Source organism: Mixophyes fleayi, chromosome 1 (assembly GCF_038048845.1).
Source record: "Mixophyes fleayi isolate aMixFle1 chromosome 1, aMixFle1.hap1, whole genome shotgun sequence".
Lineage (NCBI taxonomy): Eukaryota > Metazoa > Chordata > Amphibia > Anura > Limnodynastidae > Mixophyes > Mixophyes fleayi.
In genome coordinates, this window is record NC_134402.1 from 206,773,645 (window position 1) to 206,790,773 (window position 17,129).

Genomic DNA, 17,129 nt, shown 5'->3' on the forward strand with positions numbered 1-17,129 from the left:
GTTGGACCTAGCACTCCAGTACCACCGCTCTGCCGCTACTCTGCAGCTCTGGTCAGTGTGATAGGCCGGGGGGGATCCATCCACAGCAACCCCGATCCATAGTAAGAGGTCAGGGGTACCAGCCCAAGTGTACCAGCAGAGGAGTACACTAGCAGTGACAGTTACCCAGAAGGAACATGGTTCTGAGTGCCGTAAAGGAGCTCAGTGGTGGCAGCATTGTAAGCCCCTCCTACTGCAGCAAGAGGGCGCATTTGGGATAATGTAAGGGAACGGTGGCAAAGTAAGCCCAGTCAGTTCCCATAAACAACAGACAGGGTGGCATAGGCGGTCCATCCTGTCGCAAGGGCATTAAAGTGCAAGGGGTATCAGAGCAAGCTGAATTTGTGTCCAGGATCATGAGCGCAACTAACAAGGTCAGGGCCAGTGATTGAGGTGCAAAGGCCAGGGAGATATGGAGGCAGAGAGCCCAGGGAGGAGGTGCAAAATATAGCGGTTTTGTAGAAGATAAATGGTAATGAAACAAGGACAGAAGGAAAGAGGGTACTTATTTTAAGAGTTTACACTCAGTCAGTGGCAGAAAACTAGAATTAAAATGGGAAGGGATAAAACAAGAGTGGGAGGATGGATGAGTATGGGGTATACTTTGTATTTGTGAAAAGGCATATGAACTGAGGAGATAAAGAGGGAGTGGTTATATAGGAAACATGACCCTGACTGTTGTCCAGCACTGAAAATAAACCTAATTCTTTTAGGTCAAAAGTTTCTCAGGGACAAGTTTAAAAATCCAAGCACTGCCTCTGGAAATGGATGGCAAGTCTGTGGGGATTAGATGCTTACTACAACTTTTTTTTTTTTTTCTTAAAGCATATTTTATTGATTTTCATATATTACTAATGCATAAAAGAAATATAACCACAAAATAACTGCAATTTTTTTGAGCCTTCTGCTCATTTTTAACACGACCACTAGTGCCAAGATTTGGTTAGGTATTATAGACACTCTATTGCAAAAGAATACTGTATTATGTCTATAGTGCATCCCTACTAATTATGTTTTGCAAGACAGTTACTCATAGCCTATCTCTGCACACTGTTTATTATGTTCTAGCATCTTCATGGCCGGATTAGGGGGGGGGCACAGGGGGCACGTGCCCCGGGCCCCCCTCTCTCTGAGGGCCCCCCGCCGCCGGCCACACGCTGATCGGATCACCTGTCAGTGATCCGATTCTAGTGCTTCTGCGGTTGTGGGCCCCCCGCCTGACGCAGGAATACCGCCACGCCCCCCGCCCCCACAAAATTTGACAGCTTGCCTGATGTACAGCAGCCGCGGTGCTGATGTACATCAGGCCATTCCATGATGGCCGAAATTAAGCTGCTGCGCATGTGCAGCAGCTCCTCCCATACCAAAAGAGGTTACAGTGCTAAACATGGCTTCCAGAATCACACTTTCACTTGGAGTATGGTACAAGCAAGCAGGAGGAAAAAAGAAGGTCAGCAAAATGTAAACATCCTTCTTTTCTGCATCTAAACCCAGTGCCCAAAACTTACACTGGTTAAAGTCAGATATATCAATATTTTTAGCACATTCAATTTTAAAGAAGTATTTATTATTACTTCTTTACAGCCAATTTTACTTAATATTGTTGCTTATTAAACTCAAAACTGTCATTTTAGTTATGTTACAAAAGTTTATAAAGTTTCGGTATGACAGTAGTTCAATACAAATGCCCCATGTTACGACTTAATGGACTCATACTCCATGAGAAGTGACAAAGACTGGTAAATCAATGTATGTATGTATATATGTGTGTGTATATGTATATATGTGTGTGTATATGCATGTATATATGTGTGTGTATATGCATGTATATATGTGTGTGTATATGTATATATGTGTGTGTATATGTATGTATATATGTGTGTGTATATGTATGTATATATGTGTGTGTATATGTATATATGTGTGTGTATATGTATGTATATGTGTGTATATGTGTATATGTATGTGTATATGTATGTATATATGTGTGTGTATATGTATGTATATATGTGTGTGTATATGTATATATGTGTGTGTGTGTATGTGTGTATATATATATATATATATATATATATATATATATATATATATATATATATATATATATTTGCTTGAGTAATCACTTTAATAATTATTAATAAAATAGAGGTTCCTATAACTTATAAGTTTTAGGATCCTCTATTTTATTAATCATTTTATATATATATATATATATATATATATATATATATATATATATATATATATATAATATATATATTACTTAAAACTGATGTCATTTTATCAGTGTTTCTTTTTTTTTTTAATGTGCAGTATCAATGCTATTTTCTGGGATGGGGAGCTGGGGGGCATATGCCCGTTGGGCCGGGCAGAGAAAAGACTATTTTGGTCCGGTCCCTGCACTGGCCCAAGTCTCTATTACTTGGTGGCTGGCCCCTCCTCTGAGACCAGCCACCTTCTATCATTGGCATTGGATTCTTATGATCCATCCTCCCCTTCCCCTATGTGTGGCCTGCTGTTGGTGTCACATGGGACGAACACCACGTGACAGGTGCCGTCCCATTTGTGAAGAGAAACAAGGTCATACAGTGAGCGGATAGAGCAAAGTTATTGGGGGTAGTATGTTAATATAATGTGTTTGTGAGGGCGTAGTATGTTAATATAATGTGTGTGTGAGGGGGGGTAGTATGTTAATATAATGTGTGTGTGAGGGGGGTAGTATGTTAATATAATGTGTGTGTGTGAGGGGGGTAGTATGTTAATATAATGTGTGAGGGAAGGGGGGTTCTTAATTTAATCTTGAATTGCAGGTGGATGCTATTTATTTAATGGGTGCTATTTTATTTGTGGGGTGATGGTGGGGCAATTTAATTTAATAGTGGGGGCTATCAATTTAAGATGGGGTAATTGGACCTTTAAATTTAATGCTGGGGTGGTTTGGAAGCTCATAAATGAATGTCGGGCTGTTTGGGGAAAATTAGACTTTATTAAATGTGAAATATGAATTATTTAATGCCAGGATGGTTGTGGAAAATGGTTATATTTTTTAAACGTAAATGCCATTTAATTTATTGCTGGGGCTGTTTCGAGGGAGGAAAATATTTTTATATATTAAATGGGAATACTATTGATTTAATGCTGGGGCTGGTTGGAATTTTCTAAATTTCATGTACCCATGTTTTTTTCCAAATAGGGCCCCCAACTTTCCAGGATCCAGGCAAGCAGCAACTAGAGAAACTAGCAGCCACAGGTGGTGAGAGTGACAAGAACAGGTAGGAGAGAGCAGGACAGTTTGCCAACTGTCCTGAATCTAGTCGGGCAGTCCTGAATTTGGGTGACTGTCTTGTGTAGTCAGGATTGGGTCCGACAACAAGGACAGTTGGGAGGTATGTCCCCCTCCACACTGTACTGCTCATAAAGGCAGAGCTGCGTGCACCTAACCGTAGTGCACACTGCATTGCCTGTGTATTTGTCTAAAATGATAACCATGTTACATCATAGGGGCCCCCCTGCCTAAAGTGCCCCGGGCCCCCCAGAGCCTTAATCCAGCTCTGAGCATCTTTAGTCTTTAGCATAGTCTTGTTGAATGTTACACTTGCAATATTTATTGCTTCCATTAAAATCTTAAGTCTGATGCCCTAACTAGACACATAAAACCTGTTAAGCTTAACCGTCTTCTGAATACCTTCTGCTCAATTTAGGCTAGGGATTATCCATACCAGCCTCTTACCAGCGCGAATGGAGCTCCTATCTTCACTCTCACTGTCTCTTAGTTGTGGAATGTTGACCAAGAACTGTCGATTATCTCTTAAAACGATGAGAATGAGCTTGCCCTTTGACTTCTCAATAAGCCGGCGAGTGTCAACCAAAGACATATTTTCACTTGTCACACCATTTATCTATAAAGCAATTGGATATGAAGTAATTGTAAATTAGACAACGGATAGACTAGAAGATTGGTCTGTAAGTAGGAATGAAAAGGTTAACAGCGGGTGTTCTATTTGTCAAGTTAAGGGTAAGAATCAGGGAGAGGGATAGGTATATAACAAATAAAATAAAAAAATAATAATAAAAAAATAATGATAGAAAGATGCAGAAGAGTGAAAAGGATGGTAAGTATTAATTACCTTTAGAATGAGATCCCCTTCCAGCAGGGATTTTTCCTGTGCTGCCAAACCAGTCTCTGTGATATGTTTAATGAAGATTTGACTGCCTAGCTTCAACCCATATTCTGTAATAATAGATTAGTAATTGAATATATACACTTGTGTTTGTGCTGAAGAGATTAATATACTGTACATATAGTATTAAGTGTTAAGTAAAAAAAAAAAGCCAAAGGACCCGAGTAATTAAGGAGAGCAAAGCAAAAAAATTAAATTGAAAAAAATAAAAATTAAAAGAAGGAGGCTTTACCAAGGTGCAAAGTTAAATGCTGCATTGGAGGGGGAGGTGAATTTAAATGTAGGAACAGATTTATAGTTGGGATAGGGCATGTCCTAAATCAACTTTAAATTTCAGTATAAAAATAAAGTTATCAAGTATTTGTGTGCTACCTGAAAAAGCAGCCAGTATTTTCGTTATTTGTAAAAAATTATAATCTAATGTGCTTCCAATTGCATTGTAACAGGGTTTGTCCAAGAAAAAAAACTTACTCCTTTTTGTGTCTTACTTTCCTTAATGACTCAGGCCCAAAGAGGCCAGAAATAACATAACTATATACTGCAAGGAGAAGCAATGCAATGTGCAACAAATCCATTTTAATTTTGTTCACATGTATATTGCACAAACTTATGGAAATGCAGTTCAACATACCTTGGTTTTCCATATGTTTCATCAGTACAGCTTTAACAGGTTTGGATGGTACATCTTGAGGTGGTAGCCGCTTGAATCCTGATACAAGTTCTAGACCATTGTGGTGTCTTCCCCCTGCATCACGATCAGAGCCTCTCCATGAATACTCTCCTTCCCCACTCACAGAGCCCTCCAGCCAACTACCAGTCTCTCTCTCTCTCTTAGAGGCCACTGTTTCACTGCCAGAGCCATGTCTTTCTTTACCAGCCCTCCTCCTTGAATAATTCCCTGCTTCACTTCCCACACCCCTTGTCCTACGGTGCCTGGCATGGTAGGAGGATGGTGTGAAAGATCCTCCAGAGCTACGTCCACTGGAAGAATCCCCTTCATAGCCTCTTGCTGTATTCTCATGTTGCTCCCTACTGGAGCGCTCATGTCTCCTCCCCCAGGGTACTGGAGAATCTGGTTCGTCTCTTAATTCCTTGTCAGAGGACTGCGAGAATAGAGGTTCTGTAATGCGTGGCATTTGAGAGCTGAAAGATGGTCCTGTTGAAACTGAGGGCACAGGATTGCTCACAGGAATTTGAATTTTTCTTGGTCGTTTAACGGTCTGCAGTGGGAAAATACAGAATGGAAAATGAAACCTAGAAAGTGAAAATGAGTTAAAAGTAGAGATACTCACTGACCCACATGTTTTGGTTTTGGATCTGGATTACCGTCGTGTTTTGGTTTTGCCAAACCGCCATTGCGTGTTTTGGTTTTGTTTGATTTTTTTAACAAAATAGCAAAACAAAACCAATGTTTTTGGTCATAAAAGAGCCAAATTTAGTGCTCCACCTGTTTCTTGGATAAGTAATGTAGTTGTAAAGCTAATAAATTATCCAAAAAACAGTTTAATTCCTGGTAGGCCTTCATTAATTCTACACACAAACCAGATTGTCTTCCTCTCCATCTATGCATATTAGCAATGCAGCTATCGTCTTTGGATGTATATTACACCCTAAACTTATAGCTGAATATGTAAAGAAATGGACAAAGGCAGTTTGGTTTCTGTCTCTCTAGGCCTCCCTCCACTTGTAGAAAATACCCAAACATTCAGCCGTTATAGACTGTACAATATTAAGAGAAATGGACAAAGCCAGTTTGGGGGTCACTGTGTATGACACCCTACCCTTAAGGAGAAATTGCCCAAACAGCAGCCTTTCAAGACAGTACGTGATATGGAAATGCCTCAAGTCCCTTTCCTCTTTGGGGGTAGATTGCACCCTACACTTAAATAGAAAGTTTTAAGAATATGTTATCGTGATCATCTTCAGCTTCATCCTCACCCTCATCAGTGTGTACGTCATCATCACAGTCTATCAATTCATCGCCGCTTGAATCCACCATTAGAGAACAGTCAGTGCTTGGATGTCTTGGATGGTGAAGGCCTTCCTCGTGGAAGATGTAATTCATTTTTATAAACATCATTTTTTCCACATTTTTAGGAAGTAATCTTCTATGGCGATCACTGACTAAGTTCCCTGCTGTGCTGAACACTCGTTCAGAGTACACACTGGAGGGTGGGCAGCTTAAGTATTGCAAAGCAAGTTTGTACATGGGTTTTCCAAATTGCCTGCTTTTCTTTCCAAGTAAGGAAAAGGGACTGTCTGACATTTCCATATCAATTACCTCTTGAAAATAATCCTCCACCATCCTTTGCATGTTAATACTCATATTGGATGGAGTTATGGGCAAGGTCACACATTTGAAAAATCCTTCAAACCAGCCCAAATGTTAAACTGTTCTGGTCTGCCTTCTGCGTCTTCCCTGCTTCTTTTTGAAAATTCAATTTTTTACGAGCAGCAGCTGCTTGAGAAACTGAAGGAGGACACGTCGTCAAGCCAAGGCCCAGTTCAGCGGACAACTTGCTGAGCAATAGCTCCTTGCAAAAGTTCACATCTCGTTCATTTTGAAGCAAAGACTCAATGTAGGTCTTAAACCTTGGATCAAGCACAGTGGCCAAAACGTACTGATCCGAGTTCAAGATCTTAATAACTCGAGGATCATTGTGAAGCAAATTAAGTACTTGATCTACATACTTTGCGGTATTGCTTGTTTTCATCTCCTCCTTCAGTTTCTCAAGCTGCTTTTCCAATAGTCTAATGAAAGGAATGACTTGGCTCAAGCTAGCAGAATCTGCACTCACTTCACACGTCACAACTTTAAATGGTTTAAGCACCTTGCACAGCACTAAAAGGATTCCCCACTGTGCAAGAGTGAAATAGATGCACCCTCTTTTCCCAATGTCATGGCTTGTGCAATACGCTTGGATGGCTTTGCACTGTTGCTCCATCCTCTGAAGCATGTACAGGGTGGAATTCCACCTAGTTACCACCTCTTGCTTAAGTTGGTGACAGGGCAAGTTAAACTGTTCTTGGAGCTGCTGCAATCTCCTACATGCTGTGGCAGAATGCCTGAAATGTCCTGAAATTTTACAGGCCACCGAAAGCATATCCTGCAACTCACGGTTATTTCGTAGGAAGCTCTGCACCACCAAGTTGATGGTGTGAGCAAAACAGGGAATATGATGGAATTCACCCAGCTGTAATGCTCGCACTATATTGTTAGCGTTATCAGAAATGACATATCCTGGGGAGAGTCATAGTGGTATAAGCCATGTATCAATCACATCTCTTAGTTTGCGTAACAAATTGTCAGCTGTATGCCTGTTAGTGAAGCCGGTGATACAACGAGTGGCCTGCCTGTGACAAATGTTACGTAGTGGTGTACATGCTGCTGCAGTTCCTGCTGGTGAAGGTGAATGACCAACCCAGTGGGCTATCACAGTCATATAGTCATTGGTTTGACCACTTCCACTGGTCCACATATCTGTGGTTAAGTGGACAGTGGGCAGAATGGCATTTTTCAGCGCAAACTCTATATTTGTACACACTTTTTGGTATAGTTGTGGAATATCTTTATGGGAAAAATGGTGTCGCGATGAAATTCTGTAACGCGGACACAAAACCTCAATTAACTGTGAAAAACCAACTGCGTTTATTGTGGAGATTGGAGGCAGATCTAACACTAACATGGCAGCCATGGCGTCTGTGATTCGCTTGGCGACTGGGTAACTGCTGTCATATTTGCTTCCCCTAGCAAATGATTGTTTCACAGTTAATTGTTGAAATGTAGGACTGCTCTTTTCTTGGCCTTCCTCTGGGCTGACGATTCACCCCCAGCAGCAGCAACAGCAGCAGCAGTGGGACTAACGCTTTCTTCAGAGGAATCAATAATAGTGCAGGAGCCATCCAGCCTTACTAAGTGGGATGCAGGGCTAACTCCGAGCGCTACTGAGGATATTATTGAGGATGGTGTGGTGGGTGTATTTTGTAGCCGTCGGGATGTCGGTGACCGGAGGGTCCTAGCTGATGGAGTGCTGGTAATTTTTTTGGAAGAACTTTTGATTTTCCAAACACTTTGCCATGAACTCACGTCAAATGGCGTAACATAGACGAGGTTACAAGATGGTTAAGGTCCCTCCCTCGACTGACTGTGGCTTGACATACACTACAAATGGCTATACAATTGTTGTCTGGATTGGGGTAGAAATAATTCTACACATAAGTGGATTTTTTTGTTTTATGGCCAGGCATGACAATGGTCTTTTTCTTGTCACGTGCCAGAACTGCTGCCACTGGTGCAGGACTTACACAAACAACCTCATTTTCATCAACATCCTCATTTACATCGCCCTAGTCGCCTACACAAATCTCCCCCTCATCCTCTTCTAATTCCAAAGTGGCATCCTCAATTTGTGTATCACCGGCTACACTCGGGCTGTTCAGGAACACATCAGCAGAACTGCTGAAGGGGCCCTTCTTTATGGGTACACTGACAGAATGCTCACGATTAGACATACCACTGTTAGATGGACTCTCCACAGGGATTGTTGTCATTTCTGATTCAGAGCATACATTATCCTCTAATACCTTACTGTTTTCTTGCAGCTCGGCTTTGACGCGTAACAGTAGTTGTGCACCACTTTTAGACTCCAAATTACTTGGTCTTGCCTGGTCACGATTGACTGTACAAGAAGAAGACTCAGTAACATTTTTGGATCTGCCACTAATAGAGGAAGACGAAGGCCTCATTATTTCTTTGCCACTGCGTGTGTAGAATGGCATGTTGGCATTTTTTTTTTTTTTTTTTGGCAGTCAACTTTTCCTCAGTTACACTGTTTCCCTTCCACACAGTAAAAAATTTTTGGGTGTGTGTTTTTTTTCACCGATTTAAAAAGACTATGTACTTTGACATCGCCTTTCCCAGATGACGTACTGGGAACACTACCATCAGGACTGGTGACAGAACCGGGTTGCTGATTCTGCTCATATGTGTGGACTGCTTTGAATCAATTTTAAGGAGGCCAAAGCACTTGTAGTGCATACTTGCCAACTCTCGGAAACAAGTTTCCGGGAGAGGGGGCGTAACTGGAGCGAAAACGTAATTTATATCGCGGGGGCGGGGCCAAAATGACGCGATTGGCCTCGTCGCGCCCCCTCCTGCCCTCCAAAATGGCGTCAATCACCGAGAATCGCATCATTTGACACGATTCTCTGTGAAATCCAGGATGCGGAAGAAATGCCGGGAGACTGAACCGAATTTCGGAAAGTCTCCCGGACATTCCGGAAGAGTTGGCAAGTATGTTGTAGTGCCAAAATTGTATTAGATAGATACTGCTGACAAATATGACTTTTGACAGCCAGAAAAATTACTGCAAAACAATGGGGAATAAGAGACACCCCAAAAGCACTTGGAGTGCCAGAAATTGAAAAAAAACAAAAAAAACTCCTTTATCCTCCTCTTACTGCTCTATCAATTGGTATTAATATTAGAATTGTATATAGTAGAAACAATAATGTGTCCAATTATTGCTCTGTCCCTGCGCTGATATAGCCTGTGACCTAACCCTGCTCTCTCCCTCTGTCAAATGGCGATGAACTGCTGTGGAGGCTGGTATTTATGCTTTTTAAATCTCGCGAGAACCGACCTCAGAAATACGAATACGTCACCATGACATTTTGCCTCGATTTCGATTCCGAATGGGCAGGAGAGTACTTGGATATGTGAAATTCGGATGGATTCGGATCTCGGGGAACCGAGCCCGCCCATCTCTAGTTTAAAGAAAACAAGATTTTAAATGGAAAAATACACTCTAGATTTTTCTTTTAGAGCTATCTTGTGGTAGTAATTCTCACTAGCTATGACAATTATTAAATTCACAGAACTACCATCAATAATCATTACTTATGAACATTTTATTTTTGACAAACATTAATTTCATACAAATATTTGATATTTTTAGTTTTTTTGCTGATGTACTTAAAAATATATTCTTTCAATCTTGTAGCTTAAGTAGTGTGTGAAAAAGTGTATTTAGTAGATTTTTTAGCGGTGTTAGGTTGGTTTAGGATGACCTGGAATTACAAAAGATGATTTACCTATACACATAAGCCAAAAGATCTTGAAATTATTGTAAACCATTGTAACGGACTTTTGTTTATGATTTCGAAACTTCGCTTTTGCCAAACCTTTACCACCTTTTTATTAGAGATGGGCAGGCTCGGTTCCTCGAGAACCGAACCCGCCCAAACCTTAGGTATCCGAGTACCGAGCCGAGCAGGCTTGGTACTCTCCCGCCTATTCGGAATTGAAAACGAGGCAAAAAGTCACCGTGATGTTGTCGGATCTCGGTTCTCACGATGTTTGAAATGCATACATATCCGCCTCCACAGCAATCCATTGCCATTTGACAGAGGGAGAGAGAAGGGTTAGGTCGCAAGATTAGAGCAGGGAGAGGACAGTTATTACAGCACTTATTACAGCAGAAAGAGAGCAGTTATTAGAGCAGGAAGAAAGGAGTTTAGAGGAGGCATTATTGCAAACATTACAAACTGTTTGGGGCGTTATATTCCCTCCTAAAGAAACTATTTTCTGCCTGCAGAAATTGTAATATCCCAGCACTATTTCTTTCTCAATTTGCACTACAAGTCCTGGGGGTGTGACATATTGCCCTGTTCCAAAAAATCAATTTTCTGGTGTTTAAATTATTATATAACAGCACTATATATTTCTGAATTTGCACTACAAGTGCTTTGGGTCTCATTAAAATGGATTCAGAGCAGTCAGAGCAGTCCACATATGAGCAGGATCAGCAAACAGCTGCTGGCACCAGTCCTGATGGAAGTCTTCCCTGTACGTCATCTGGTAAAGCATATCTAAAAGATTTAAGTAAGGGAAAAAAAACACACCAAAAAAACCTTTTACTGTGTTGAAGAGAAAAAGAGCAGTAACTGATGAAAAGTTAACTGCCGAGGAAAAAAAATTGGCAACATGCCATTCTACACACGCAGTGGCAAAAAAAGAATTCGGCTTTCGCCTTTCTCTATTAGTGCGAGATCTAAAAATGTTACTGAGCCTTCTTGTTGTACAATCACTCATGACCAAGCAAGACCAAGTAATTTGGATTCCAAAAGTGGTGCACAACTACTGTTACGTGTGAAAGCCGAGCTGCAAGAAAACAGTAAGGAAAATGTATGCTGAGAATCAGAAATAACATCAATCCCTGTGGAGAGTCCATCCATGAGTGGTATGTGTAATCGTGACCATTCTGATAGTGTACCCATAAAGAAGGGCCCTTTCAGCATTTCTGCTGATGTGTGCCTGAACAGCCTGAGTAGCCAGTGATTCACCAATTGAGGATGCCACTTTGGAATTAGAAGAGGATGAGGGGGAGATTTGTGTAGGCGACAAGGGCGCTAATGAGGATGTTGATGAGGATGAGGTTGTTTGTGTAAATCCTGCACCAGTGGCAGCAGTTCTGACCCGTGACAAGAAGAAGCCCATTGTCATGCCTGGGCATAAAACCAAAAAAGCCACTCTTATGGGTGGAATTATTTCTACCCAAAACCTGACAACAGTTGTATAGCCATTTGTAGTGTATGTCAAGCCACAGTCAGACGAGGGAGGGACCTTAACCATCTTGGAACCTCGTCTATGTTACGCCATTCAGTGGCGCACGCAGGGGGGGTTTCTGAGTCTCCAGAAACCCCCTCCCCTGCGCTAACTAAGTGGCCACCATAGCGGCACTGTCCTATACAGTAGCCGCGGCGCTGTCAAAGAAGCGTCCGAGGCGGTGCTGTATTGTATACAGCACCGCCGCGGACGCTTCTTTGACAGCGCCGCGGCTACTGTATAGGACAGCGCTGCCGAAACTGCGTGCGCAGCAGCTTTCTCTAGTGTTTTTTTGGGAGTTTTTTTCGTTCGGGGGGGGGGGGGGGGATCCTGCGTGCGCCCCTGCCATTTGACGAGAGTTTATGCCAAGGATTTGGGAAAAGCTGAAATTTATAGCAAACAAATAACAAGCACTCTATCATCAGCTAGGACCCTTCTGTCACCTACATCCCAACGGCTGCAAGCTACACCCACAACACCGTCTTCATCAATATCCTCAGTAGCGATCGGAGTTAGTCCTGCATCCCAGTTGGTAAGGCTGGATGAATCCTGCACTATAATTGATTCCTCTGAAGAATGTTTAAGCATTAGTCCCACTGCTGCTGCTGTTGCTGTTGCTGGGGGTGAATCTTCCTCCCATAAGAAGGCCAAGAAAAAGAGCACTACTACTTTACAACAATTAACTGTGAAACAATCTTTTGCTAGGGGAAGCAAATATGACAGCAGTCACCCAGTCGCCAAGTGGATCACAGACGCCATGGCTACTATGCTAGTGTTAGATCTGCGTCCAATATCCACAATAAACGCAGCTGGTATTTCACAGTTAATTGATGTTTTGTGTCCCCGTTAGAAAATTCCATCGCGGCACCATTTTTCCCGTAAAGCTATTCCGCAACTGTACCTAAAAATGTAGTAATTGCGCTGAAAAATGCCATTCTGCCCACTTAACCACAGATATGTGGACAAGTGGAAGTGGGCAACCAAAGACTATATGACTGTGACAGCCCACTGGGTTGGTCATTCGCCTTCACCAGCACGAACAGCAGCAGCATGTACACCACTATGTAACATTTGTCACAGGCAGGCCACACTTTGTATCACCAGCTTCACTAACAGGCATACAGCTGACAATTTGTTACGCAAACTGAGAGATGTGATTGATGCATGGCTTATAACACTTGGACTCTCCCCAGGATATGTTATTTCTGATAACGCCAACAATATTGTGCGAGCATTACAGCTGGGTGAATTCCATCACATTCCCTATATACTCACACAATAAACTTGGTGGTGCAGAGCTTCCTAAGAAATATCCGTGAGGTGCAGGAGATGCTTTTGGTGGCCTGTAAAACTTCGGGACATGCCACAGCATGTAGGAGATTGCAGAACCTCCAAGAACAATTTAACTTGCCCTGTCACCAACTTAAGCAAGAGGTGTTAACAAGGTGGAATTCCAACCTGTACATGCTTCAGAGGATGCAGGAACAGCGCAAAGCCATCCAAGCGTATTGCACAAGCCATGACATTGGGAAAAGAGGGTGCATCTATTTCACTCTTGCACAGTGGGGAATCCTTTCTGTGCTGTGCAAGGTGCTGAAACCATTTGAAGTTGTGATGTGTGAAGTGAGTTCAGACTCTGCTAGCTCGACCCAAGTCATTCCCTTAATTCGACTATTGGAAAAGCAGCTTGACAAACTGAAGGAGGAGATGAAAGAAAGCAATTCCGCAAAGTATGTTGGCCTTGTCGATCAAGTACTTAATTCACTTCGCAATGATCCAAGAGTAATTCAAATCTTGAACTCGGACCACTACGTTTTGGCGACTGTGCTTGATCCTAGGTTTAAGACCTACATTGATTCTTTGCTTCAAAATGACCGAGATGGGAACCTTTGCAAGGAGCTATTGGTCAGCAAGTTCTCCGCTGAACTGGTCCTTGGCTTGACTACGTCTCCTCCTTCAGTTTCTCAGGTAGCTGCTGGTCAGAAAAAATTGCACTTTCCAAAGCAAAGCAGGGATGACGCAGGGGGCAGACCACAACAGTTTGACATCTGGGCTGGTTTGAAAGATTTTACCCAAAAATGTGTGACCTTGCCCATAACTCCATCTAATCTTACTATTAACATGCAAAGGATGGTGGAGGATTATTTTCAAGAGTTACTGGATATGGAAATGTCAGACAGTCCCTTTCCATGCTGGGAAGAAAAACAAGCCATTTGGAAACCCATATACAAACTTGCTTTGCAATACCTAAGCTGCCCACTCTCCAGCGTGTACTCTGAAAGAGTATTCAGCACAGCCGGGAACATGGTCAGTGATCGACGTAGGTGGTTACTTCCGAAAAATGTGGAAAAGATGATGTTCATTAAAATGAACTACATCTTTCAGGAGGAAGGCCTTTACCATCAAAGACATCCAAGCACTGACAGTTCTCTAATGACGGATTCCAGCAGAGATTAATTAATAGTCTGTGATGATGATGTACACACTGATGAGGGTGAGGATGATGCTGAAGATGATGACGACAACATCTTTTTAAAACTTTCACTATAAGTGTTGGGTGCAATCTACCCCCAAACAGAAAAGGGACTTGGGGCATTTCTATTTAACGTACAGTCTTTAAAGGCTGCTGTTTTGTCAATTTCACTATAAGTGTAGGGTGTCATACACAGACAGACACCAAACTGCCTTTGGGCATTTCTATTTTATTGTACAGTCTCTGCAGGCTGCTTTTTTGTCTATTTCAATTTTAATCTCTGGGAATCATCTAGACTCAAACAGAACATCTGCTTTGGGCATTTCTATTTAGAAAATAGTTTTTGCAGGCTGCTCTTTTTTCTATTTAACTATAAGTGTAGGGTGTAATATACACCCAAAGATGATGGCTACATTGCCAATAGGCAAAGATGGAGAAGAAGATAAGCACGCTTGTCTGTAGAATTTGCAGGCAAGTGTTACAATACATTGAATAAATATGACCGTTGGCTGCCACCCTGGATTGGTGTGTGTAGCTGTAGAATTAAGGATGGCCTACCAGGGATTAAACTGTATTTTTCCTAATTTGCACTAATAAGGTTTGGGTGTAATCTAGAGCCAAACAGAAAAGATGCTTTGGGCATTTCTATTGATCGTACAGTGTTTGCAGGCTGCTTTTTTTTCTATTTAACTAAAAGTGTAGGGTGTAATATACAGATAGACACCAAACTGCCTTTTTTGCTACGTATTTCGATCGCTCTTTTTAGTGCGTTGTCTGGCACCCTGGATTGGTGTGTGTCTGATAAAAGCACACATCCCGGGGGGTCAGCGCTCTTTGACATTTATTAGCTGCACAATTACCTCACTTATCCAAGAAACAGGTGGAGCACTAAATTATGTTATTTTAGCCCAAAAAAAATGAAATTTTTTAACAAATTGAAAAACAAAACCAAACAAAACCAAAACACAAACACTCAAGGGCGGTTATGCCAAATCCAAAACACAAAGGTAATCCAGATCCAAAACGTAAACCAAAACCAAAACACGGGGGTCAGTGACCATCTCTACTTTTTATCATTATGCTGGTCACAATGACAGAAATTATTTGATAAATATTTAGTTCTCAGTCAACAAATGTGCTGGATAAACGAATAGCTCACCACATTGGCACTCTTGGTGCAGGATTTCAGCGTGTGAATGACAAAGGATGAGGCAGCATTCTCCATTGAAACACCATTCACCATTACAATGTGGTCACGTGTCCTGCAGAACCAATATAACAATTAACAAACCACCATAAATCTCAATGTAATAATGAGTGCAACAATTGTATCATAAGAATTGGAAGAACAAATATTCTTATTGCTTAACTTACTGCAATCTATTGTCAGCAGGTCCTCCGCGGACAACATCTGACACAATGACCGAGTGGTCTCCATTTGTTCCAGATGGGCGGTCTCTGCCTCCAGAGATGGCAATACCGAATCCTTTGCGAGGGTCCTGTGGACAGACAAATTATCTTATAAATGCATTTATATGGACAGATGGAATGTTTAGTTTGTCTGGTTGTATTTTTTAAACATATTAAAAATTATTAAACATGTCATTTATAACCTTGCACTTTTCTTTGTAAAAATGTTAACTAATTTTTGCAAAAGCAGTTTTAAATATAGGTTCTTGTGACTGGATCACTTATAAATAATTTATTTGTGGCTGGATAATGTAGAATTAATTTATTGTAGAAATGTATTTCAATCAGGTACCAATGTATAAATTGAAATGTACTTATCCAGTTACATTGGGATGTGTTTTGTATGCAAGTGTTTGGGTTTGTAACATTGCTAGAAGAAGTCTGTTTGCTGATAGCAGGAATTGTTAAGTTAGTCTTGTGAAGTAACAAACACCTGTTTCGCCTGTATACCCAGCAGGGGGCGCTGCCTGGCTGTCTGGCGTGACTGCATCTCAGATAATGCAAGCATCAAGTTTTAGCACATAACAGAGAAGTGTAAATATTGTTAGCTTTGCACTGCATGTAAATCCATGTTTGGGTAAACAAATTGCATCCCGATTCTAAAAATACCCTGTGAGACTGTGTCCAAAACTGTCATCTATTAAAAATTGTTCTTCTGATTCCATCTGACCTGAGCACTGATACCTTCAATCAGTGTGACTGCAAATAAACATCGCTTGCTTCAAAGACCAGCTTGAGAACATCTTCCATGCTGAAAATACTGTGACCTACAGGTTAGACTCAAAATCTAATCCGTTCCCAGATGTTTCTGAGGTTTGGACCAAGCATTCAGTACCACCGCTCTGCCCGCTACCCAGCAGCTCTGGCCAGTGCGATAGTCCAGGGAGAATCCTTTCACAACAACCCTGATCTATAGGAAGAGGTCAAGAGAAACAGCCCAAGTGCACCAGTAAAGGGGTACATTAGCAGCATCAGTTATCTAGAAGAAACTCGGTTCTGGATGCCGATATAGGAGTCCAGTGGTGGCAGTACTTGTAAGCCCCTCCTACTGCAGTGAGAGGGCGCGTTTGGGATAACAAAAGGGAACGGTGGCAAAGTAAGCCCAGCTACAGCAACAGCAGATAGGGTGTCATAGGCGGTCCACCCTGTCACAGTCATCATCATCATTTATTTATATAGTGCCAGCAAATTCCGTAGCGCTTTACAATTAAACATTAATAAGACAATACTGGGTAGTAGATACAGACAGAGAAGTAAGAGAACCCTGCTCGAAAGCTTACAATCTATAGTTGTATTATATTGTCATTAGTATACAGTTTATTCATTTGCATAAGTGCTTAATAAACATTTCCCCTATGTC

The 17,129-nt window shown here is 41.6% G+C and overlaps 1 protein-coding gene across 4 annotated transcripts in view; it reads right to left on the minus strand.

The window, feature by feature from the left end:
• Positions 1-17,129, minus strand: part of TJP3 (tight junction protein 3) — a 195,587-nt gene that overhangs the window by 108,541 nt on the left and 69,917 nt on the right. For all 4 annotated transcript variants that reach the window (XM_075204819.1, XM_075204817.1, XM_075204820.1 and 1 more), the window contains 5 exons: positions 15,674-15,798; positions 15,459-15,561; positions 4,852-5,440; positions 4,167-4,270; positions 3,770-3,938 (listed from right to left, as the gene is read on the minus strand). In XM_075204819.1, coding sequence (XP_075060920.1) covers positions 3,770-3,938; positions 4,167-4,270; positions 4,852-5,440; positions 15,459-15,561; positions 15,674-15,798 — 1,090 coding nt within the window. The remainder of the gene's footprint in view (positions 1-3,769; positions 3,939-4,166; positions 4,271-4,851; positions 5,441-15,458; positions 15,562-15,673; positions 15,799-17,129) is intronic.